Consider the following 24,550-nt stretch of genomic DNA (forward strand, 5'->3'; position numbering starts at 1 on the left):
TTGGCCAAATCAAAGGTGGTGATGAATCAGTATATAGGAGTGGGATTGAAAACCTGGCTGACTGGTGCCACAACAATGACCTCGCTCTCAACATCAGCAAAGCCAAATAATTGATTATTGACCGCAGGAGGAGGAAACTGGAGGTTCACGAGCCAGTCCTCATCGGGGGATCAAAGTTGGAGAGGGTCAGCAACTTTGAATTACGCAGTGTTACCATTTCAAGGAATTGGTTCTGGGTCTCGCTCGTAAGCGTCATTTTACAAGGAAGGCATGGCAGCACCTTTCCTTTCCTAGGGGTTAGCGAAAATTCAGCATGTCATCTAAAACTCTGAGAAATTTCTATAGGTGCAGGGTGGAGGGTATACTGACTAATTGTAGCAGAGTTAGGTACTCCAACACCAATACTCTTGAATGGAAAGTCAGACAAAAGGTAGTGAATACAGCCCAGTCCATCACAGGTGAAGCCCATCCCACCACCCCACCCCACATTGAGCACATCTGCAAGAAGCACTATAGCAGGAAAGCAGCATCAGCATTAAAGACCTGATCAGCCAAGAAATGTGTTCTTCTTGCTGCTGCCATCAGGAAGGAGGTAACAAGTGCCTTGGGTCCTATATCACCGAGCTCATGAACAATTATTATGCCTTAACCATTAGGTTCCGGAACCAGCATGGCTAGATTCACTTACCCCAACACTGAACTGATTCCACAACCTACAGAATCATTTTCAAGGAGTCTACAACTCATGCTCTCAATATTACTTATGTATTATTATTATTATTATTTTGTTCTTTTTGTATTTGCTTAATTTGTTGTCATTTGCACTCTGGCCGTTTGTCCAACTTTGTGTGTGGTTTTTCATTGATTCTGCTGTGTTTCTTTATATTAACTGTAAATGCCCACAAGAAAATCCTAGAGTAATATATGGTGTCAGGTATGTACTTCAGTAATAAATTTACTTTGATGTTAGTTGCTGGGATTTATAGATTGATTTGTAAACCTCAACTCAGCAAACAAACAAACTAACTGAAACAAATAAATAGGTCATATATTTTAGGCATCTTTCATGTTCTGCCTTGGTCTGATTTGGTCTGGTCTCAGGTAGGGAGTCTGCATTTGGGAAGCTGGGGAGGGGCCACTAAGCAGCCTCAACATTAGACAACACCGCATCAGTTCAGCCATGAAGTGGGAAAGCTGATGATTGGCACATTTCACTCTCTCAGCTAATGCAAGAGTGCGCATTCAAATTGAGCAGCTTTGAGATGGTGATGATGCAACAGTTCTACATTCTCCAGAAAGAGTAGCACTATCTGAAACATAACTCTCCTTCTCTCTCTGCAGACGCTGCCCAACCTGCTGAGTGTTCCCCACACTTTGTTTTTATTGCAGATTTCCAGAATTTGCAAGTTATATTTTGACTTTTTATTTAAAATGGCAAAAATGATGAATCAGTCTATCAGTGTTACGATGTAGGACTACAGACATCTGTACAAAGAGTAGACATTGCACAGATAGAAGGGCTTGTATAATCAAAGTTCTGCTGCTTTACCATATCCATCTCAGAACAGAGGTGCAGAGTTAAGGACGAAGGACATGCACATCCCAGCATCTGCTAACAGCAGACCCTAGTGCATGGGTAAAAGGTACAAAGTCAAAGGCTTTCCAAAACCATGGGTGGCCACAGCAGTGGAGCTTCTGCATCACAGTTCCCGAGAGGTGTGTTCAATCCCAACCTCGGGTATGTGCAGTATGCAGCTTCTTCCATGAGGTGTCCTCATCTTCTCCCACATCACAAGGATGTGCAAGTTAGTAAGGTAACTGGCCATTGTAAAGTCTTGGGAAAGATGATGGGAATGCAGAGACAATGAATTATGAGCTTGGGCAAGATTAGTGTGAATGGGTGGTTGACAATCAGTGTGGAGTAGGTGGGTTAAAGGCCCCATCTCTCTTTTACTCTATAGATTGTTCACCTCATATACCACTGCAAGTACAGAAACCAGAGCTGAATAAAAAGATATATATATTCCACCCTTTGACCCTAGGCAGCATTCGATCAATTACTCTTGGCAAAATTAAAGAGAATGGACAGCACTAAGCATTTGATTGGAAGCTGGCCGTGGCTATTGGAAGACAATCATGCCAGCCCAGAACACTGCTCAGGGCAATATCTCAAACCCAGTGATCTTCAGATAGTTCTTACCTCCCCCTCTAGTAGTAGTGCACTTGTTGGTGCAATAACATTTCCTTAATTGTACACTGGTCGGTTCCATTTGTAACTGGCCAGATGATGAAAGAGGACATGCTAGATGTGGCAAGACCTAAGCAACATTCTGGCTTGGGCTGATTAGCTGAGGAAAACAGTCCTGTTACACAAGTATGACAACAGCAACTTCAAAAATGAGCAAGTCTTAAGCTGTATCCTTAACGTTAAAGGTAAATAAGAAAGAAAAAATATACAGATGGCAGGATAAATCAAGACAAATTTAAAGAAAAACAGATGATTAGAATTCTTATAAATACTTAAGAGACAGAAGAATTAAAGGAGTTGGTCCTATAAAGTCAGATACTTGTAATTAATAAGAGAATACTTGGAGGTGGCAGATGAATTAAACAGGTCCTTTGATTCTGAAAACCATTGGAAACGTGAATAAAACAACAGAAAATGCAGGAAATACTCCTGTCTGTCCTGCAACATTTAGGAGAGAGCAACACAGTCACAGCTTCACATCAAAAACGTTTTATTAGAACTCGCTTATCGTCTTACTCTGTAGTTATAAACTACCATGATGGTTATGTAGTGTTGTTTTAATAGATTAATGAGACAGACACAGGTGAGAGAAGTTGCTTAACCCCAAATCCAAAGGAGATTGTTGGAAATGCCCAGCAATTGCTGTGCCAGAGAGAAAAATGGTTAAAGTTACAGACAACAAAACAAATAAAATAGCTGTCCTATTCATAAACAAATGGAAAATGCAAAATATTCTATTCAACAATGTCAGGTAATGTGCCCATAAGCTGCAACATGGTCAGATAGAAGGCAAGGTTCTCCAAGCCTATCTTGATTCTCTTTGGAACAGTGCAGGAGGCCACAGACCAATTGACTGTTGTGGATGGAGAATTAAAGTGAAGACGACTGGCACTTCCTGTTTTACCTTTGTGGACTGAATGACAGTGCTCTATAAAGCAGTTACCTAATCTATGTTTGATTTGTCCATCATAGACCCTAACCCTAAAGCCTATTACAACCTGACCCAATTAGTATATGGCCAATAACATCATGATAATTAATTGCACATCCCAACTAACATCCTTTCCATCTATCAGTCCCATCAAAGAACACACCCCAAACACTAAACCCATCTATCCTACCCTCTCTCTCATCCCCCCATACTATTGTACACCCTGTACCCTCACCCCTGACTCTTTAATGATCCCCATTTTCTCTGCTGTATTTGTACCTTTCTCCCTGCAAACCCTCTGGCTCAGATTTGGCTCTGGATGAAATTAATTCCCTCTCACTCCACAGTGAGGGGGGGGGGCGGGAAAGGGGCAATAGGAAGCCCCAAGGGTAGGAGCCTTGCTCTGGAGAACAAACAATTCCTCTCTGACAATGTTACAGCCAGTGGAGCCAGAAGCAGCACAGAGAACCACTCAGAGACCTACTGGCCTACAGCTCCAGTGACTTGGTTGCAATGTTGGCGTGGAGGCTCCAATGCACGGGATCAAAAGAGGCTGCTGAGGGTTGGAGCCTCAGCCGCTTCATCATAGCCACAAGCCTCCGCACTGTTGAGGACATCTTCAAAAGGCGGCTTCAACCCTCACCATGCCCTCTTCTTGTTACCAACATCAGGGATGAGGTACAGGAGCCCGAAGACACAAACTCAATGCTTTTGGAACAGCTTCTTCCCCTCCGCCATCAGATTTCTGAATGGTCCGTCAGCATCATCTTACACTATTGCACTATTTAATTATTTAGTTTTTATTGTAACTTACACTTTTTATGTTATGCACTGTTTTCCCTGTGATCACATGGATTTCCTTTGCTTGGCCTGGTTTCCTCTCACATCCTAAAGTCATGTGGGTTAATTTTTGTGCTGTAAAGTGCTGAGTGTTAGAATCTACACAAGTTGATGGGAATGTGGGGAGCCTAAAATGGGATTAAAGTACGATTAGCGTACATGGAGAGTTGATAGTCAGCATGGATTCAGTGGGCTGAAGGGCCTGTTTTCATGCAGCACCTTTCTATGAATTGTTAGGTCATCACCAACTATCAGACAAGTTCCCTTCAATAGTGAAGTGTATGGGAAGAGAAGTGTTTCCATTGCCAACAGTTTGTGTCATTGTGAATAATGTGTATATTGACTCATCATTGTGAACTTTTCCACAGTTTAACTGAAGGAAAATTTTGCAGCCACTTTCTTCTAGTCATTGCTCTACCCTACACTGCTTTTTACTTCCTTTTAATATATTCTTCCAATAAAAATACAGTTTTGATTGTATTCTGTAGAAACAATCCTCTAAATCAGTATTCCATATCCTCTGCATGCTCCGATGATCGTTAAGCTGTTCAGCACAGGTAGGAACAGGTCTGACATTGCATTACACTGGGATACTGTACTGGCAGGGATAGTCTGTCATGGTATAACTTTGGGCTACAGTACTGGTGGGGGCAGTTCTGTTACTGTATAACACTGAGGTACAACACTGGCAGGTTGGGTAGGTCATTCAAAGCACTAGGCTACGGTACCGGTGGGGATAAGTCTATCATTGTATAACACTGGTACAGCACTGGTGGGACAAGTCTATGGCTATATCTATATCTCAGTCACTGTCACCTCAGCCCACTGCCATAGCCTTTGGTCAGTTGATGAAGATCAGTCCTGGCACAAAAGCCTAGAAGTCCTATCCTGCTTACAAATGTTTAAATCTCTGTTTGATGACTGCTCCAAATAATTACATTAAAGTACAATACTTTACAGGAACATATAACAATCTACTCAACACACAAGCAATAAATAATGTACAGGTAGAACATAAAGGGCACCTCTAATGACACTTTAGAAATTCCTGGTGTTTGATTCAAGAGATTGAGTAAAGACTGTAATTACGTTCAGTAAGGATTGATATCACATTAGTGTGTAAACAGTGAGAACTTTGGCATTACCTTTTACGGCATCTATATACGTATCAACCCAGTCACTTTGTTGACAAGTAGGTAGGTTAGAATTCTCCTCTATATTCAATGACGCCAATGCCTTCACTCGGAAATGGATACCCTCATTAAGAAACATGACTTCTTCACGGTGCAAAAAAGGATTTACTTTTGTTCCCTAGATGAAGGGAATAGATAATGGATGGATGACATTGTAATATTAGCAGAATAAAATTAATCTTCAAAAAATGTAGTAGTTGTACATAAACACAGATGAATCACACCTAGAATGCCTGGTTCAGGTGAGTGTGAGCCACACCTGAAAAACTGGGGCTAGTTTTCACTTTAAAATGGGCAGCAGTTGTGGGGAGGGAGGGTGGGAGAGTTGATCAAATTTACTGTTTTTTTTTCTTACATGGTTGAGAGAGTTAGTATCCATTTTTGTCTATGAATGTGGTAGTAAAAAGTGATGTTGGCACAATGATCTTCAGCCTATCAAACAGTGATCAGCTAGACAAAATGTAAAATTAATTAGCTAACAAAAAATTTAACAGGACAGTAATTTAGAAGCAGAACATGAAATAAAAACTCTGTAGTTGATGCAAAAGGCTGGGCGGAGCTAAAATGGTGCCAGAAGGCGACTTTTTCGAGCACATCTGTGAAATAGCTTAAATTCCTCTTCTTAATATCTCTTTTTTCCATTTCAAGGTGGCTGGGGTTTTGTCGGAGTCCGTGACCTACAGCTGCACTTAAGATGGAGGTTTTTTATGGCGGTGTGTTTCTGTTCCTGCAGCTCACCAACCAGCCATTTCTGATATCCCAGGAGTGGCTAGAAGTCGTGTGCCTACAGGGTAAAGCCCTGTGCGGCCCCTGTGGACTCGATCCTTGCCGGAGTCAGCATCTGAGACATTGCGGGAGAACAGACATTGAAACAGCGGGTGCAGCTGTCGGAGGCATCTGAGGTTATCCCTCTCTCTCTCTCTCTCGATGGCTGTCTGGGTGGGGAGTTTGCTGCCGATTCTTGAGTCAGAGAAACTCGGAATAAAAGTGCAGCTGCAGACAGTGACATTGTAACAGGGAACAGTTTGATGGTCTCCCCCTCACTGTGGAATGGGGGGCATCTCTCATGCCCCTGTCAGCAAGAGAGCCTGTGATGTGTTGGGTTGTCAGGTGTTGGACTGCAAATCATAGTCTCTCTTTGGGGACTTTGCTACTGCTTGCTTGGTGGGTCGTGGGCACTGATGCTCTCTGCTGGAACAAGTGGGGGAAAGGAGGGCTGATGCTTTGCTGCAGCTTGTGTGGGGGATGGAGGAGGATCTTTGGGGTTCTAATGCTTTTCTATCACTCATTCTTTGGGGTTTTCTTCAGTTTTGTGGATGTTTGCGAAGAGTAAGAATTTCAGATTGTATACATTCTCTGATATTAAACGGAACTATTGAAAATACACATAGTAATACACACACACAATGCTGGAGGAAATCAGCAGACCGGCAGCATCTATGAAAAAGAGTAAACAGCTGACATTTCGAACTGAGACTGCCTGACGAAGTGTTTCGACCTGAAACATCGACAGTTTATTCTTTTCCATAGATGTTGCCTGACATGCTGAGTTCCTCCAGCATTGTGTATGTATTACTTTGATTTCCAGCACCTGCAGATTTTCTCTTGATTGGGATTGAAAATGGTCAGCTGATTGGATAGCATCTAAAATGCACTGAACAAACACTGTACTATAATGGACTTTGCTTTTTGGGTTCCAATTGCGTTCTTTCCAGTGAGATGTGTGCAATTTACATTTATGTTCTTCTTGCGAATGTTGCTTGTTTGTGTGTGAGATGTTGCAGTAAACAGGCTTTTCATTACACTTGTGTAAATATCTACTTGTGCAGTATGACAATAAACTCATCTTTGATCTGTGGACAGAGAGGGAGGGAGACAGAGTGCATCAGAGTGAATGAACTTTCTTCAGTAGTGCAAAACCTCTTTGACCGGATACATCAACAGTTTCTCTTTCCACTGATGCTGCCTGACCCACTGAGTATTTCTGGTATTTCTTTTGTTTCTGCTTTCTTTCAAGGGGATTGTATATTTGCTGATACATCATTCCTAATAGGAAGATGAAAAATCAATTTATAAACATGTTTCACCTGATGAAATCACAAGAATGAATCAAAGAAAATAAGTGGGCATTTTAACAGTTTATCGAAAAATAACAAATATTCGGGCATTCATTATTATTAAAATCAACTATGTTTGAAAACAGAATGGATATTGAATATGCAGTAATATACAAAAATAATAATTAATAATGAACATCTCAACTTACCTCCCAATCACCACTATCATATTTAAATGAACTTTCGTATCTTAAAGTATACTTGGTGGTATTTTTGAGATGACTTGGAGACCAGCTATAATTAATTAAGCCAATCCCTCTCCATGCCACAGTCAAGTCACTTGGTGGCTGAAGGTTCACTGAAAGGCAAGGAGAACATGCAGTGAGCAGCTCAGATGGACATACAGCACAAACAGGGAGCAGTCAGACCAAAGCACAGTGCACAGAGAGTGCAGGTTAGTCCACCCCTGTGTAACCAATACACATGATGACGCTGCTCAATACCTGTGAGACAGCAGTTCTACAGACAGACTCCAGGGTGTCAGATCAGGGTAGGTCAGCAGCATTCTCACCTACATTTACATTCAAGTGTATCTCCAGCGACAAGTGCCCAATCCAGTGCGGTCCAGTGAACTGGTGTCAAGATGGACTGACATCAGTCCTGGGTGTGTGGCTGGAGCTGAGGACAGGGTTGGGAGTGGAAACATTGACGGTGGGTGGGAAGAGAGTGGATCGAGAACCTGGGTAGATTTGCACCCAAAATATACAAGGTGATATCTGCAAGTTGAAACTCCTGAGGTTATTAACACAGAAAATATTAGTCTAGTACTGCAAAATGCTTAAGGTGAAGATTATCAGAGTTCCTTTTGAATAGGGGACTGCAATGCTGTTGAAGGTGTTTTTGTAGACAAAATTGAAACTTTATCCACTCCTGTAGACAAGCAGGGTCATCCCAAGATAATTTTCAAGAGGATAAAGCAATCCTTCCAATTTACCTGTCAATAACCAATTTATTATTACATAGAATATAGAAAAGTACAGCGCAGGAACAGGCCTTCAGGCCCACCATGTGTGTTAGGCACTTTCCAACGCAAACTAATCCTATCTTCCTGCACAATATCCACATCTTTCCAATCCCTGCCTATTCCAGTTCTTGTCTAAATACTTCTTGAACTTCACTATCATATCTGCTCCCATCGCCTCTTTGGCAGTACATTTCAGCCACCTACCACACTCCGTGTAAAACAAAAACAACTTGCTTCACACATCCTTAAACTTTCCCCATGCAACCTTTATTCTATGCTCTCTACTATCTGCGAGTCGCTTCCACATCACAGATCCTGCTGTCTCAAACTCCAGTTCTGACAGCCCTGAATGCCCCCAGACCATGGATATCACCATCACCAACTCCAAATACCCCTGGGCAGCTCCAGTCCTCACAGCCTCCATCTTCCTCCTCCCATATCTTCCCTGAACACCCCAACCTTCCCCCTCTCCTCTGACACCACCAACTCTCCTCCCCCCTCGGATCCCAGCTCCAATCCCTACCAAGCCTTCACCATTCCAGCTGACCTTTCCTTTTCTGAGGCAGATCATACTATCCTCAGAAAGTGCCTTACCTTTGTCCTCCTTCACCCACATCTCAGTGAGTTCTGTACCTGCCATGGTTCAGAGACTTTCTTCCTTTGCCTCTGTCTCAGAGCCCACTTCTTTGCCAAGAATTCCCCAGCTGCACCAATGACGCCTTTTCCCATCTCCAATCCTCCTCCTCTCTTGGACACCCGACTCTGGTTCTTTTAATCTCTAATTTCTGATGAGACCTCAGTCAGCTTAAATTCAGCACTCCCCTCTCCTCCTCGAACCTTACACCCTCTGAACACACTGCTCTCCACTCTCTCTGCAACAATCCCAACCTTACTATTAAACCCGCAGACAATGAGGGTGCTGTTGTGATATGGCAAACTGATCTTTACCCTGCTAAGGAAAGGCAGTATCTCTCAGACACCTCCTCTTACTTACTTCTTGAAAAGGACCCCATTCTGGACCATCAGAAATTGTCTCCAACACCATCACTAACCTCATCAACTCTGGAGAACTCCCATCCACTGCCACCAAACTCATAGCTCCCTTACCCCACACTGCTCATTTCTACCTCCTTCCCAAGATCCACAAACCTGACTCTCCAGGTAGGTCTGTTGTCTCTGCCTGCTCCTACCCACTGAATTTGTGTCAACATACCGTGACTCCATTCTATCCCTCTTGGTTCAGTCCATTCCCACCTACATCCACAGCACTTAACATGCTCTCGATCTCAACAACTCCCTGAACCTGACCGCTTCATTTTCACCATGGATATCCAGTCCTTATACACTTTTGTACCCCATCAAAAAGGCCTTAAAGCTCTCCACTTCTTTCTCAACAAAAGACACAAACAGTTCCCCTCCACTACCACCCTCCTTCATCTGGCAAAACTGATTCTCACCCCCAACAATTTTGCCTTCACCTCCTCCCATTTCCTCCAAACCCAATGTGTAGCCATAGGCACCCACAAGGGCCCCAGCTACTCCTGCCTTTCAATTGGCTAAGCAGAACAGTCCACATTCCAAGCCTATACTGGTAATGCTCCCCAACCCTTTCTGCACTATATCGATGAATGAATTGATGCTGCTTCGTGCACCCATGCTGAGCTCATTAATTGCACCAACTTTGCCTCCAACGGCCACCCTGCCCTTCCTTTCACTTGGCCCATTTCTGACACCTCTCTCCTCCTTCTTGATTTCTTTCCATCTCTGGAGACAAACTGTCTACTGACATCTTTTTATAAACCTACCAATTCCAAGGGCTATCTTGACTATTGCTCTTCATACCCAGTCTCCTGTAAAAATGCCAATCCCTTCTCTCAGTTCCTTCATCTCAGCCACATCTGTTCCCAGGATGAGGCTTTCCTTTACAGGACATCAGAGATGTCCTCCTTCTTCAAAGAATGGGGTTTCCCTTCCTCCACCATTGATAATACCCTCACACACATCTCCTCCATCTCCTGGGATATCTACACTTGTCCCATATTCCTGTCACCTTAACAGGGATAGAGCTCCTCGTCTTCACCTACTACCCCAAGAGCCTCCACATCCAACATATCATTCTCTGCAACTTTCACCAACTTCAATGGGATCCTACCACCAAACACATCTTTTCCTGCTCCCACACTCTCCACTTTCCACAGGGATCATACCCTCTGTGTTTCCCTTGTCCATTCATCCCTCACTACTACTCTCCCTTCTGGCAAAGAAAAGCTTCACTTGTCCATTCACCTCCTCTGTTCAGAGCCCTCAACAGTCCTTCCAGGTGAAGCAACATTTCACCTGCAAACCTGCTGGGGTTGCCTATTGTATCCTGTGCTCCCAATGCAGCCTGCTCTACATTGGTGCAACCCGTTGGAAATTGGGGGACCGGCTTCTTCGAGCATCTCAACTCCATCCACCAAATGTGGAACTTCCTGGTAGCCAAACGTTTTCATTCCAATCCCTGTTCCCATTCCAACATGTCTGTCCATGGCCTCCTCTTTTGTCACGATGAGGCCACTCTCAGGATGGAGGAGCAACACCTCATATTCCACCCAGATAGCCTCCAACCTGATGGCACGGACATCGACTTCTCCTTCTGGTAATTTAATTTTTTCCTTCTCCTTCTTTCTTCTTCTGTTGTCCACTCTGACCTCCTCACCTGTCAATCACCTCCCCTTGGCTCCCCTCCTCCTTCTCTTTCTCCCATAGTCCACTCCTCTCTTATCATATTCCTCCTTCTCAGGATCTTTACCTTTCTCACCCACCTGGCCAAACTACTGTATTCATTGTACAGTGATCATGAGGGTGAGTTTTGCCCAAAACTATCTGCTGAAACACGTAATGTTCAAAAGAGTTTGCAAAGGAAGTTAGAGAGTAAAAGTAAGCATAGGTTATGGTTAAGGGTTAAAGCTGAGGTGGGTAAGAGTGGAGAGGACATGTGCGACATGCAACAGCTAGTGTTCTATATCAAATGATCTTCGGTACTTTCCTGATACATCTTATGTCACAATATTCATTGTGTTTTATTTGTGGCAGTTGATTGGTTTTGACAAACATTTCCACTCGCCCCACCCCCCACAAGGAGCTCAAGGCTTGACTAGATTCACCATTTAAACATATTCTGGCTGATTAGATACTCACTTTGTGATCTCAGTTTGCCTGTTTCCATGTTCACAAAGAAAATGTTTAACTTTAGTAAAATGCAGGCTGATGGTAGGCCATTACCACTGCATTTCGGCACAGACGTCATGTCAACACCTTAGCGATCCGACAATCAGGGCTCAATCCTGACCTCAGGCACTGTTTAAGTGGAATTTCATTATGTTCCCCATGAAGATGTGGTTTTCCTTCCAGATAACAGAATTGAGGCTTGTACAATGGAATAATTAGTGCCATCTTAGATAAAATAATTAACTGAAGGACAGAAAGCGGTGAGTAACTCGTTCTCAGATGATTTTCATAGAATCAATGCTGAGCCATTTGTTTTTGAAATATGAACATAACCTTGATGTTGGTAAGAAATGCATTTCAAAAATTTGCCGTGGATACCAAATGTGGTGAGATGGCAACTAGCAAGTAGCAACTGAATGAAACAGGGAAATGCAGGCTAGCATATGGGAGACAAATCACACAACATGACACTTAATATGTGACAGATGCCCTGATGTTTTTTTCAAGTCAGACTGGAGGTCACTAGGATAATCACAGCCTCTCAGATGTGGCAACAACTATTGTCCATTGCACACAGTGCATTCAGCACCTTCACTGCAGCTCTTCCTGGGACAACTTCCTGCATTGACAAATGTGTGCCATCTCATCATGTGTCCAAACCCTCTCTTGCACAACCTCCAGTAACAGTTCTTGGCTTCCAACTCCTTCAAGGAATTAGCTGCTTGTTAATCTTCCTGGTATGCTTTCAACCCACACTGGTCATGTAGCAGCATGCCTCACAGGCTGTTCTCGGTTTTGACAAATATCCAGCCTTCATAGTCATACAATATGCTGGGTCAAGGCATGTACAGAGCCTAACTTTCCCTTCAAGGGACTGCGCTGCTTATCCAAATCTTCACTGCTGCTGGCAATTGTTATTTGGGTCTTTTCTTCATTGTCCTCTGTGTGATCTTCAGTATGCGTGGTTCCCAAGCACCTGTCACCCTTTATCCATCAACAGCGATTCTGTTCAGAATCTTTGCAAGTCCTTAAATTTCCTCAGGTGTCTCTGCTAACAGCTCAATTTTAAAACAAACGTACCGTTTATTGGTCCTTCTGCCCTCAGACCTACTTATAATGAGTGTCTTGCCAACTTGCTGGAAGATGATGCTGAAAAGGCAATGGTAAGGAGCTCTCAGTCAGCAGTCCACTTGCATTGCTGCAGAGTTCTCTGTTATTGCCACAATGGAGCTGCTGATATTGTGATTCAATAATGCTACAATCCATCAAACGTCATCTACAATGCTATGGTGAACCTTCCTGGTGACAGGGTGTTTCTCAAGCACTTATCCCTCTGATACTCCTTGCTACCTGTACCAAGCTCCCTGGACCCCATTGAGATTTGAGCCTAGTCAGCATTTTCTTAGATGCAACTTGCTTCAGCAGTTAATCATGCTAGATCGTGCAGTAGTCCATGCAATGGTGGAGACTCTTCTTACAGTCCTGGAACTATTTTTTTGTGTATTATCCCTACAGTGATGTGTATCCATGACTGAAAAATGGAAGCACAGCAGTCGCTCAATCAACAAAGAGATAGTGACAAGGTCACCCTCAAATCCGTCTGTCTGATAGTGGCGTGCAAGGTGCAAAAGGTGTGGTCTACCTCACACACTACCCATCCACTTATCCCATTAGGCAGCTCTTGCCCCATCTTTGGAAGTGTGTGATTTCCTATTTGGCTTTGTCCACCACAGCAGTGGTCCCCAACCTCCGGGTTACGGACCGATATGGGGCCGCGAAGCATGCAGAGGTGCAGCAGTAGCCGGAACACACCCAGCACATCTTTAAGAAAAAAGCCAAAATAAACAAGCTAATTAATTAGGTGCCGCCCAGAAGCCAGTCTTCATTAGAGGAACTGAGGTGGAGAGGGTCAATAACTTTAAATTCTTCAGCATTAAGGATCGACGTTTCTCTCTCTGAAAAGTGTCAGAGGATCTGTCCTGGGGCCAGCATGTAACTGTCATTACAAATAAAGCACAGCAGTGCCAATACTTCATTAGAAGTTCGTGTAGATTCAACATGTCACCTCGATCCTGACAGCCCTGTCTTTTCAGCCTGTCTGGGCCGGCGTTTAAATTGACCAAACAATGGAACAGCTAAAGGCTCCAGTGCCCTAGAAAGAGGAGTGAACATTGCGTAGAGCAAGTGAAATCGGCAATCGCCCCCGAGCTGGGCCGACATTTATGTGCCACATGGCATCTAATTAGTTAGCTTGTTTATTTCGGCTTTTTTCTTAAAGGTGTGCTGGGTGCGCTCCAGCTACCACTGCACCGGTATCGGTCCGCAGCCCAGAGGTTGGGGACCACTGCACCACACAACTGAGGAGGAAGCAAGCCTTCCTCAGGATTGAGGAGCTGCCAAAGAAGATTGAAAAGGCTAAAAGATTTCACTAAAGATTTAACAATAAATATTCGGAGAACTTCTGTTCTTCAAATAAAGTAATGGGAACATTCCTTTAAGGAAGCAGCTTTAGTTTGATATCACCACTGACAATAGCAATCAGTTACCACTGCGTTGTATTATCAAAGTGGATTTTGATCTCAAGTCTCCGAAATAGACCTTGAACCCATAACTTCATGACTTAGAATGAATCATGTTGAGGATGAGCCACACCTGACACTTACACAAGTCAGAAGGTATGCTGCATATGCCCAGGTATAAATATCCAACCCAACCTTTTGCTTTAAATCATAATGAATTTAAACGTTTGCAAAACAAGACACACTTAACTGCTCAAAAACCAATTTTAAGGTAAATTCAGGAATAGCAGATCCAAGTGTCCACACTACTCACAGAGACAGAGCATAGAGAAACGAGAATTACAGTGCATCTTTACAGGGCACTGGTGGGGCTGTACTTGGAGTATTGGGTATAGTTTACATATCCATATTAATGTAATACAGTAATGTATCTGAATTGGATAATGTTCACTGGTGTCATTCTGGACATGAACATATTGACATATGAAGAATAGTTAGGCTATACACACTGGAATATAGAAGAAAGAGGGGTAATCTCAAGATTCTGAGGAGTATTGAGAGGGCATTTACTGAGAGGAAATTTCCCCTAGTGATGGTATCCAAAACGACGTCTTGTCCAATTTGAACAATCTCTGTCTGCCATGTGACTTTCCCCAAGATGCTCCTGCTTCCTCCCATTTCATAAAACATGCAGGCCACTGAAAACTGCCTGTAGTGTGTAGCTGAGTGGTAGAACCTATAGGGTGGGGGAATTTGGAATGGCTGGAAAATATTGGGAAAATAAAAAACAGGAAAATGAAGGATCAGTGTAGAATACGTGGCTGATGAATGGCACAGACTCAGTAATCTGAAGAGCCTGTTACTATGCTGTACCACTTTATGTCTATGATTTTAAACACTGTGCCACCGCACAGTATATACTGGGGATGAATGACACAAGGAAAGCTGGGTTTGTTCACTATCAACGCAAAGGGATTGTAGTTAACTTTAATAGAAATACTGAAAACTATCTACTCCATCAATTTAATAAGAACTTATCCCCACTCTCTGAAATATCTGCATTCAAAGAACTTAGAGAACAGGAAAATCTTTTCAGATGTAAAGGGAAGTGAAAGCACATTCAGTCATAATTTATAAAGAAAATTATATGAACAGATGAAATGAAAAAGTTTATGGAGCTGAGAAAGGACCAATTAAATGGCTCTTCCAAAGATTTTCCATTGAGCAGTTCTTTGAAAGATTCCATATAATTCACTTTCAAGGAAGTTTACTGAATTTAGCTACAGGTCTGCTACGATGAAAGAGGGTAATACTCAAAGCAATGCCTTCCACCACCATTCCAGCTGTCTTGCCCACCTTTGTTTCTCAACCCATCATCAATGGCAATGAACGTTTTTACTGTACAGTTCATGAGTCAGTTTGAACATTAATGCATTTTTAAGGTCTCCTAGCAACAGAGAAAACTTGAACTCTGGAGAGGTCCTGTAAGGATTACAGTCCCTAACACTAAGGGCACAAGGACTTGTGAAGTTGAGAGCAGCCGAGATGAAACCTTCCCCACACGGGGTGGCTACAAGTCAAAAGCAGAGTCTCTAAAGCACTAACCAAACTTAATACAAGAAGGGACAGAAATGATGTATTACCCCAGGGAGCTACATGAATGGAAATGGTAATATATTTTAAAAAAAACAAGTTAACACTGCTGAATGTGTTGATCATGAAAAGGTTGTGCATTGTTTCTTCTTTTGTATACATTTTAGCGATGATTTTATTTTTATTAAGAAGTGTATTTCTGAAATAAAAAAGGAGATGACAATGAGGGAACCAGTGAGATTTTAATATGAATAATCAAATTTCAAAGCAGGGCCAGAAGTGGTTGTTTTACTGGTGAGCATGCAGATTTCTTGGCACGGGGCTAAAAACCTGGTGCTACAGAAACGCCAACAGAAGGTCCAAAGACCTCATCCTTGGGAGAGGAAGGATACACCAAGAAGATGAGCTACATGTGGGGACAACTTGAAAAACTGGTGCAGGACAGAGGACTCTGATGAACTGCTGATGTCAGCCTATGCCTCAGCAGAGGTAATTGGCTTAAGTGCATAAGCATGCAGAATTCTTAAAGGTTATTTAATCCTTGTCAAACTACAGATGTGTAATGCCCTCAGAGGATGAACTCTGGCTATATGGTATGAGGTATTCAGAATCTCATAGAGGGGTCAGAAATGGAGAGAGTGAGCAGCTTCATGTTCCTGGGTATCAAGATCTCTGAGGATCTAACCTATTTCCAAGATATCGATGTAGTTATTATGAACCCACAGTTTTCATTTACTGTGGACTGTTTCTTTAAGAGGAGAGACAGGAAAAAAGGAAAAAAGGAAAAAAGGAAAAAAGGAAAAAAGGAAAAAAGGAAAAAAGGAAAAAAGGAAAAAAGGAAAAAAGGAAAAAAGGAAAAATAGAAAAATAGAAAAATAGAAAAATAGAAAAAGAAAGAAAAGACGACCGGCTGCTGAAACTTCAGCTATCACTGCGATTGTTTGAAACTCTCTTATGCCCACAAGGGTGGGTTAAATATCTGCACACGTTGCACCACGAATGGGTGTCTGTCACTTCGCATAATCCAAAGGAGTGGATTTTGTTTGGGATATCCTGTGGAGACCACTTATGTGTTAACCCTTGCCTGGGTATGTTGTGTGGCAACCCCTTGAAGACAATATCTCTGTGACAGATCACTTTTGGTGATAATTCGTATGTGGATTTGGAATGACCCAACAGATAAGATATACAGTGACTGTTATCTCGTTTTACCATCCTGGAATCTGTGGAATACTTTTGTTTTCCTGTGAAATTCGACGTAACCACCTTTTCTCTACATTTCACCCTGGATTACAAATATCTCTCTCCTATCATACATTCCGTGGATAAACTGAACTTTCCTATTTTACCATCTCAAGACTCTAAGCTTTGTTTCCCCAAGCTTAACTTAGTTTGGGAGCTATATTTACACACATATACACACATAACACTGTTAACATTTGTTTATCTTGGTTAAGTTACGATATTATAAGTAGATACTGATAAAGATAATGGTTTTAACATTAAAACCTGACTCAGTGTGAAATCTCTTGCTGCTGGTTTATTTCAAAACGTTACAGTTCGTAACATTATAAAGAAGGCAAGACTGTGGCTATACTTTATTAGGAGTTTGAAGAGATTTGGCATGTCAACAAATACACCAAAAAGCTTCTATAGTTGTACCATGGAGAGCTTTCTGACAGGCTGCATCACTGTCTGGTATGGAGGGGCTACTGCACTGGACCAAAAGAAGGTGCAGAGGGTTGTAAATCTAGTCTGCTCCATCTTGGGTACTAGGCTACAAAGTACCAAGGGCATCTTCAGTGAGCGGTGTCTCAGAAAGGCTGTGTCCATTACTAAGGACGTCCAGCACCCAGAGCATGCCCCTTTCTCACTGGTACCATCAGTGATACAGAAGCCTGAAGGCACACACTCAGCGATTCAGGAACAGCTTCTTCCCCTCTGCCATCTGATTCCTAATGGACAGTGAATCTATGGCACTACCTCACTTTTTTTAAAATACACAGTATTTCTATTTTTGTACATTTTTAAAAATTTATTCAATATACGCAATTGATTTACTTGTTTATTATTTTTAAAATTTTATTTATTATTATTTTCGCTCTGCTAGATCATGTATTGCATTGAATTGCTGCTGCTAAGTTAACAAATTTCACGTCACATGCCGGTGACAATAAACCTGATTCTGATCTGATTTGCTACCACTGACTTGTGAAAATTGTTGTTTTGCAGTAGCAGTACAATGCAATGAAATAAAATCACTATAGCAATTCAACAAATAGTTTAATATAAAAAAATGAATGACAAGATTGTGTTCATGGGTTCAGAAATTGACCATCAGAAATCTGTCTGTGGAGGGCAAGAAGGTAATCCTAAAAATGTTGAGTGTACGTTGTCCAGCTCCTGAACCTTCTCCCTGATGGCAATTATAAGAGGGCATGTCCTGATGGTGAGGGTGCACCTCAGAGCGTGTGGGTATCAGATCTGAGCCCCACTCCACGCCCCCAGCATCTTTGCTTCCAAACTGCATTAGGGTTGGTGGAGATTGGACTACCCTGCCTGTGACCCACCCTCTAGTACTGGGGAGGAAGCCAGCATATTAAGTCAGTGGCACAGCATAGTTGTCCAAAGCACCATATAACAAAGTGACAATTTCAGATACACAGGGAAAGCAGTGTTTGTTCTCTACTGAGCAAAACAGATTGCGGTTAAATTTTACGGAAGTGTTTAAAAATAGGGCGTGAATAGGTTGAAACAGCCTCCACTGACAGAAGGGTTGGCATTTGGAGAATTTAGCTCAGAGTGAATGGCTTAAAAAGCAGTATTCTTTTTAGACTGGGGCTTGATTGGTGGGGTGCAGTGGGATGGGAGAGACTGGCGATTTGGGGGCCAGTTTCAGAAGTCATACAGGAGTTTGCTCTCTATTCTTGCATCTTCCAGCAGGGTCTCAGCTGAGCCCAACTCTCTTTACAGAACAAATTCTTAGACTTCATACTTCCATGTAAGTTGGTTGAGTTGAGCCCTCGACCATGAATTTAGTATACAGAGCAGAATTTAGTACAGACAGTATCAGGAGCAATCACCAGATCAAAGAATATCTGTGCAAAGACTCTTTGACAGAACATAAATCCCGTTTCTCTTCCTGCAGACTCTGCCAACCTACTTGCAGCTATTTCTGGGATATTTTGGCTCTAGCTTTCCAGCATCTGGAGTTTTTAATCTTAAAGTTCTTACTAACAGCCAATATTCTGAATTCCTCAACAGTTTCCCTTCCAATTCCCACATCTCTGTGTCCAAAAATCTCCAGGACTTGGCAACCACAAATATGATAGACAATTCTAGAGATTTGCAACCCTCAGAGGAATAACAGTTCTTTTGCTCTCAACCTTCACCTCTGATCTCCTATCCCGTCAGTGATGCTGACTTTATGTCCTATTGTGTACAGTTTTGTTTGGCCAGTTGTAGGAAGGAAATCATTAATTTCGAAAGAGGTGTCAAGAAGATTCACCAGGACGTTACCAGAACTGGAGGGCCTGATGTACAAGGAGAGACAGGATAGTTTTGGTCTATTTTCCCCAGAATAGTAGGAGACTGCAGGGTAACCTTATAAAATCATGAAGGGCACAGTCTTTTTCTGAATGATAAGGGAGTCTAAAACTAGAGGGCATAGATTTAAGATGCGAGGGGGAAAATTTAAAGGGGACCTGAGGGACAACTTTTTGGAGACCGCCTTAATCAATATGTTTTTCACAGAGGGCTGGGGGTGGGGGAAGGTATACAGAATGATCTGCCAGAGGAAGTAGTAGAGGTGGGTTCAATTACAATATTTAAAAGACATTTAGGCAGGGACATGAACAGGATAGTTTCAGAGGTAAATAAGACTGGCTCATGCAGGCTGGAACATTGAATTGAAAGCCTCTTTCAGTGCTGTACATCTCCAACTCTCCAGGTATAAGAATGGTCACCAACCCCTTGAAATAACATAAATATCAATGAGCAGCAGCCAGGAATATGATAGGTGGGGTCCACTATGTATTTCTGTTAATCTGCCGAGGGGCCTCAATCCGTTAGCTGAGGGTGATTGGCAAAATGCCGCAGGAATTTTTGGACTGGACCCTTCTTATAGTACAACATGCTGAAGATAGTCAGTAGGTCTGGCAGAGTTGTTTCACCAAATCACACCCCTCCCAGCAGTTGTGACTTGATTCAACAAAAAGCCTGGAAGCAATTGAGGATTACGGGAAGTGCACAGCTAGCTGACATCAAAAATGACAATGAAACAGCCGCAAATGGTGGAATCTGGTACAATGAAATAACTCAGCAGGTCAGGCAAGTAAAGGCCAGTGTTTTCAGTCAAAATTCTGCATCAGGACCAAGATGCCAGAGGGAAGATAGGTGGAACTAGAACCCAACCCCATCTCTCTAACTATACACACACAACTGGAATGAGCAGCTGAGAGGGAGCTGTGGAGGCAGATGCAATTAAAGGACATTTGGGCAGGGACATTGTTCAGAGAGATGTGGGCTAAATGCAGGCAAACTGGACTACCTCAGACACATTTTGTTCGGTGTGGATAAGTTGGAATGAAGGATAACTCTATGACTCTATGTCCTAGGTAATTTCCCCCTGAACTCTGAGCCCTGACAATCCAAAACAATGAGCACTCCTTTGCCTCCACAATTTGCCTGAATATTAAGCTCCTACAGCAGTAGAAGAGAGTCTTCTTACAGGATTCCCTGCCAAATTTTGAGCAGTGACCCCAGGGGCATTGGAGGAGGAGGAGATATTTTGTTTTCCTTTTGGAGGCAAAAGGCCAAATGTTTTAATGGGCAGAGTAGCTGAGGGGAAAGGGCAGGAGAGCACAGCTGGGATTAATATCAGACCATTCCGGGTCCTCTTGCAGTTATTCGAGGATCCCTGCAAGAGCTTATTACTTTGATGGAATGTAATGGAAAGACAGACACAAGAGATTGCAAATGCTGAAATATGGGTCAAAAAAAAACCTGAAGGAACTCTGTGGATATCTGTGGAGGGAAATCTACCAGTCCAGACCAGAAACCGTCAACCGTCCATTTCCCTCCACATAGGTTCGCAGAGCCATGGAGTTCCTCCAGCATTTTAGGGGATTTTTTTTTAACCAACAGAAGGACGTACACTGATTCCAACTATATTCGTCAGAGGAACAGAAGTATACATTTAAAGCGTAGAGCAAAATCCCCCCGGGTGGGAATCTCTGTCCCTCCAGTGACGTTGCGGAAGGTTTGAACCGCTGTTTACACTGGTGGGACATTCAGATATTCTTGGCCAGGCTCCCGAATGGTTTACTGCACTATTATTCCACAGGCTGATTTCTCCTCGCCTCCCCATTTCTGAAGTTATTAACGTGTGGGAGCCCAGGTTTGGGGGGCGAGGGGGCGGGTTGTTATCCCGTCAGTATTGAAGCACTATGCCCCACCTCGCTACAAAGGCTGTTTGGAGGGGCTTATGACTGAGCAGCCACGGAGCAAGATCCGAGGCTGAAGACATGGAGAGGGAACGGGAGCTGACGGCTAGGGGCGGACTTACCCGAGGAGTTATCGCAGTCCTCGTGAATTTCGAACGGCAGCGGGAGCGTCAGCCAGCCGGGCAGGCAGAGCAACAACAAGAGCGGCGGCACCAAGTCCAGCATCGTCCTCAGGAGGGGAGGCAGCACCCACGAACTCAGTCACCAGGTCCCAGTTCCACTCGCTTGTGTTTCCCAACAACGGAAGAAAGTCGACAAAAATCCCGACAACGTCAGAGGGGCGTGGGAGACCGCGCCCTCACCGGTCCGAGTCGAGTCGGGACGGGACAGAGCGGAGCGGCGAGGCTGTGTGCGCGGCAGAAAGACACCCAGGGCGGTGTAGTAGACTCTTAACTTGCCGTCATAATTGTACTCGATTTCCCGACACCCAACCCTCAACAGATGTAATCAAGGACTAAAAAATGTGCCCGAACTTGTTAAGGGAGTGTTTAAATTTAGGGCCACACCTCCCATCCTATCTATGCTGGTTCTCAGACCAGTCATATTCATTTATCTGCATCTTACTTTCCCAGTACAGGGTTCTGCCGGTACTGGACAGGGAAGGGCCGGGCTGGGCGAGGCAGCCCCTCAATAATGGGGGCAGTGTCCTACCCTATAGTTCCAAATGAGTGGCGGTACTGCTTTTTTTTAGAATGTGATAGAACCCTTCTTAACACGCTGACTATGAATGTAAGAATGAAAATGCACTGAGAGGTTCGTCTTATGAAGTGTTTAAAAATTGTGAATGAAGTTTAGTTTGACATACAAAGGACGCCTCCGGCGCTCAAATCTTCTACCACTCACGCTCGCAATGGGGCAACTCTGAATCAACCACACAGACTCAGTCTCTCTCGCACTCAGATGGCCAGGCAACGACTATGGAAAAAAAATACAGAGTCAACGTGGCCCGAAACGTCGCCCGTACTCCCCCCCCCCCCCCCAAAAATGCTGCCGGGCCTGAGTTCCTCCAGCATTGTGTGTGTGTGAGAGAGATGCTTAGATTATCAGCGTCTCTTTTGTGAATCAAGCTGCCAATCTGCATTTTTTGGGCTGTGGTTGGAACGAAAGCGGATTAGGTGCTGACACAAACTGGGAAGTTTGGTTTACGGAAATAGGTGAATTTTAAATAGAGTCCGACAGGTTGTAACGCCTCTGAATCCCTTCTAAGTCCCGTGTTCACCCCTGCATCTGTGATCCCAGAACAAGAATAATATTCCCCTCTTCATCTTCTACTCTGCCAGGCTCCAGCTGCAAAGTTTAGTCTTCTATATTCTATGTTGCAGTAGTATATTAATTTGTTTAGGTGTAGTCCTGGTCACTGCATTACAGCTTTGGAGAAGGTGCAGAAGAGCTTCCTAGGATGTTGTGTGGATTAAAAGGAATTAGCTGTAAGGAAAGACATGGGCTTTCTAGCATTGGGACAGAGATAGGAGAACAGAATGATGATTAACACACAATTACCTAGATAGTTGGGGACGTGGCCAAGTGGTTAAGGCGTTCGTCTAGTTACCTCAAGGTTGCTAGTTCAAGCCTCAGCTGTGGCTACGTGTTTGTGTCCTTGAGCAAGGCACTTAATCACACATTGCTCTAGTCTGTACGAGGAGTGGCGCCCCAAACACACTTCCAATCTGTGCCTTGTAAGGTATGAAAGTGCCCGACGCAGGAGCCTCATGGTCTGAGTCGACGTTCCCTCCCCTACCTAGCTGGTGTGACTGTGCCACCTTGGACGTCCTCCTTGAGGAGTTTACCTGCATATTGGTGACTACTGTAAATTTTCCCTAGCTTAGGCAGGTGGCTGGGGGGGTGGCAAGAAAGGGGAGTTGATAAAAAAGGATGGAGAGAAAATTTCATGGGAAGATCCACAGGATGAATACAGATCTGAAGGTGCTATATTTGAATGTGTGCAGTATGTAGAATGAAATAGACCAACTTGTAGCACAGTTACAGATTGGTATGTATGATGTTGTGGGCATCACTGAATCATGGCTGAAACATTATAGCTGGGAGCTCAATATCCAAGGATACACATTGTATCAAAAGGACAGGCAGGTAGGCAGAGGGGGTGGCATTGTTCTGCTGGTAAAAATAAATGGGAAATGAAATCATCAGAAAGAGGTGACATAGGGTTGGAAGGTGTTGAACTGTGGGTAGAGCTAAGGAACTGCAAGAGTAAAAAGACCCTGATGGGAGTCATATGCCAACCCGCAAACAGAGGTAAGAATGTGATCTACAAATTACAACTGGGGATAGAAAACACATGCCAAAAGCGGAATGTTACAATTATCATGGGGGATTTCAGTACGCAGGTAGATGGGGAAAATCAGGCTGGCACTGGACCAAAGAGGGGGAGTTTCCAGAATGCCCGTGAGGTGGCTTTTTAGTATAACTTGTCATTGATCCCACTAGAGGATTAGCTGTTCTGGATTGGGTGCTGTGAAATGAACCGGAATTTATTAGAGAGCTTAAGGTAAAAGAACCCATAGGGAAAAGTGATCATAATATGATCAAATTCACCCTGAAATTTGAGAAGGAGAAGCTAAGGTCAAATTTATCTGTATTACAGTGGAGGAAAAGGAATTAAAAAGGCTCGAGAAAGGAGTTGGCCAAAATTCATTGGAAAAGAAGACTGGCAAAGATGATAGCAGAGTGGCAATGGCTGGAATTTCTGGAGAATTCAGAAGGCAGAAGACATATACAGTACGTACCCAAGAGGAAGAAGTATTCTAAAACAAAATGAGACAACTATGGCTAACAGTAGAAGTCAAAGCCAAACAGAGGGCATATAATAGAGCAAAAATTAGTGGGAAGTTAGTGGACTGGGAAGCTTTTAAAAGACCACAGCAGACAACTAAAAACCCATTAAGAAGGAAAAGATGGAATAACTTAGCCAATAACATTAAAGAGGATACCAAAAGTTTCTTCAGATACACAAATTATAAAAGAGATGAGAATGGATATCAGACCGCTGGAAATGATGTTGGAGAGGTAGCAATGGAAGACAAGGATATGGCAGATGAACTGAATAAGTAGCTTGCATCAGTGTTCACTGCAAAAGATACTAGCAGTATGGTGGAAGTTCCAGTGTGTCAAAGGTCAGAAGTGTGCGAAGTTGCCATTACGAGGGAGAAAGTTCTTCAGAAACTGAAAGGTATGAAGGTCGATAAGTCATCTGGACCAGATGGCGTACACCCCAGGGTCCTGAAAGAGGTGGCTGGAGACTGTGGAGTCCGATGACCTTTAGCAATGACCTTTCAAGAATCAATAGATTCTGACATGGTTCCAGAAGACTGGAAAATTACAAATGTCACTACACTCTTCAAGAAGGGGGAGAGGCAGATGAAAGGAAATTATAAACCAGTTAGTCTGACCTAAGTAGTTGGTAAGACGTTGGA

The 24,550-nt window shown here is 43.3% G+C and overlaps 1 protein-coding gene across 3 annotated transcripts in view; it reads right to left on the reverse strand.

Moving 5' to 3' along the window:
• LOC134352908 (interleukin-13 receptor subunit alpha-1-like) overlaps positions 1-21,573 on the reverse strand; it is a 63,038-nt gene extending 41,465 nt beyond the window's left edge. For 2 of the 3 annotated variants that reach the window (XR_010019500.1, XM_063060511.1), the window contains exons 1-3: positions 21,182-21,572; positions 7,479-7,627; positions 5,165-5,330 (exon numbers count right to left, since the gene is read on the reverse strand). Coding sequence is in view for 2 of the 3 variants with exons in the window: in XM_063060511.1 (XP_062916581.1) it covers positions 5,165-5,330; positions 7,479-7,627; positions 21,182-21,284 (418 nt within the window). In the remaining variant the exon portion in view is untranslated. Of the gene's footprint in view, positions 1-5,164; positions 5,331-7,478; positions 7,628-21,181 lie in introns of all 3 variants that reach the window. The other variant, XM_063060512.1, reaches the window with a different exon arrangement.
• Positions 21,574-24,550: the final 2,977 nt, after the last annotated feature.

The sequence above is a fragment of the Mobula hypostoma genome, chromosome 10, assembly GCF_963921235.1.
Source record: "Mobula hypostoma chromosome 10, sMobHyp1.1, whole genome shotgun sequence".
In the NCBI taxonomy this organism is placed as follows: Eukaryota; Metazoa; Chordata; class Chondrichthyes; order Myliobatiformes; family Myliobatidae; genus Mobula; species Mobula hypostoma.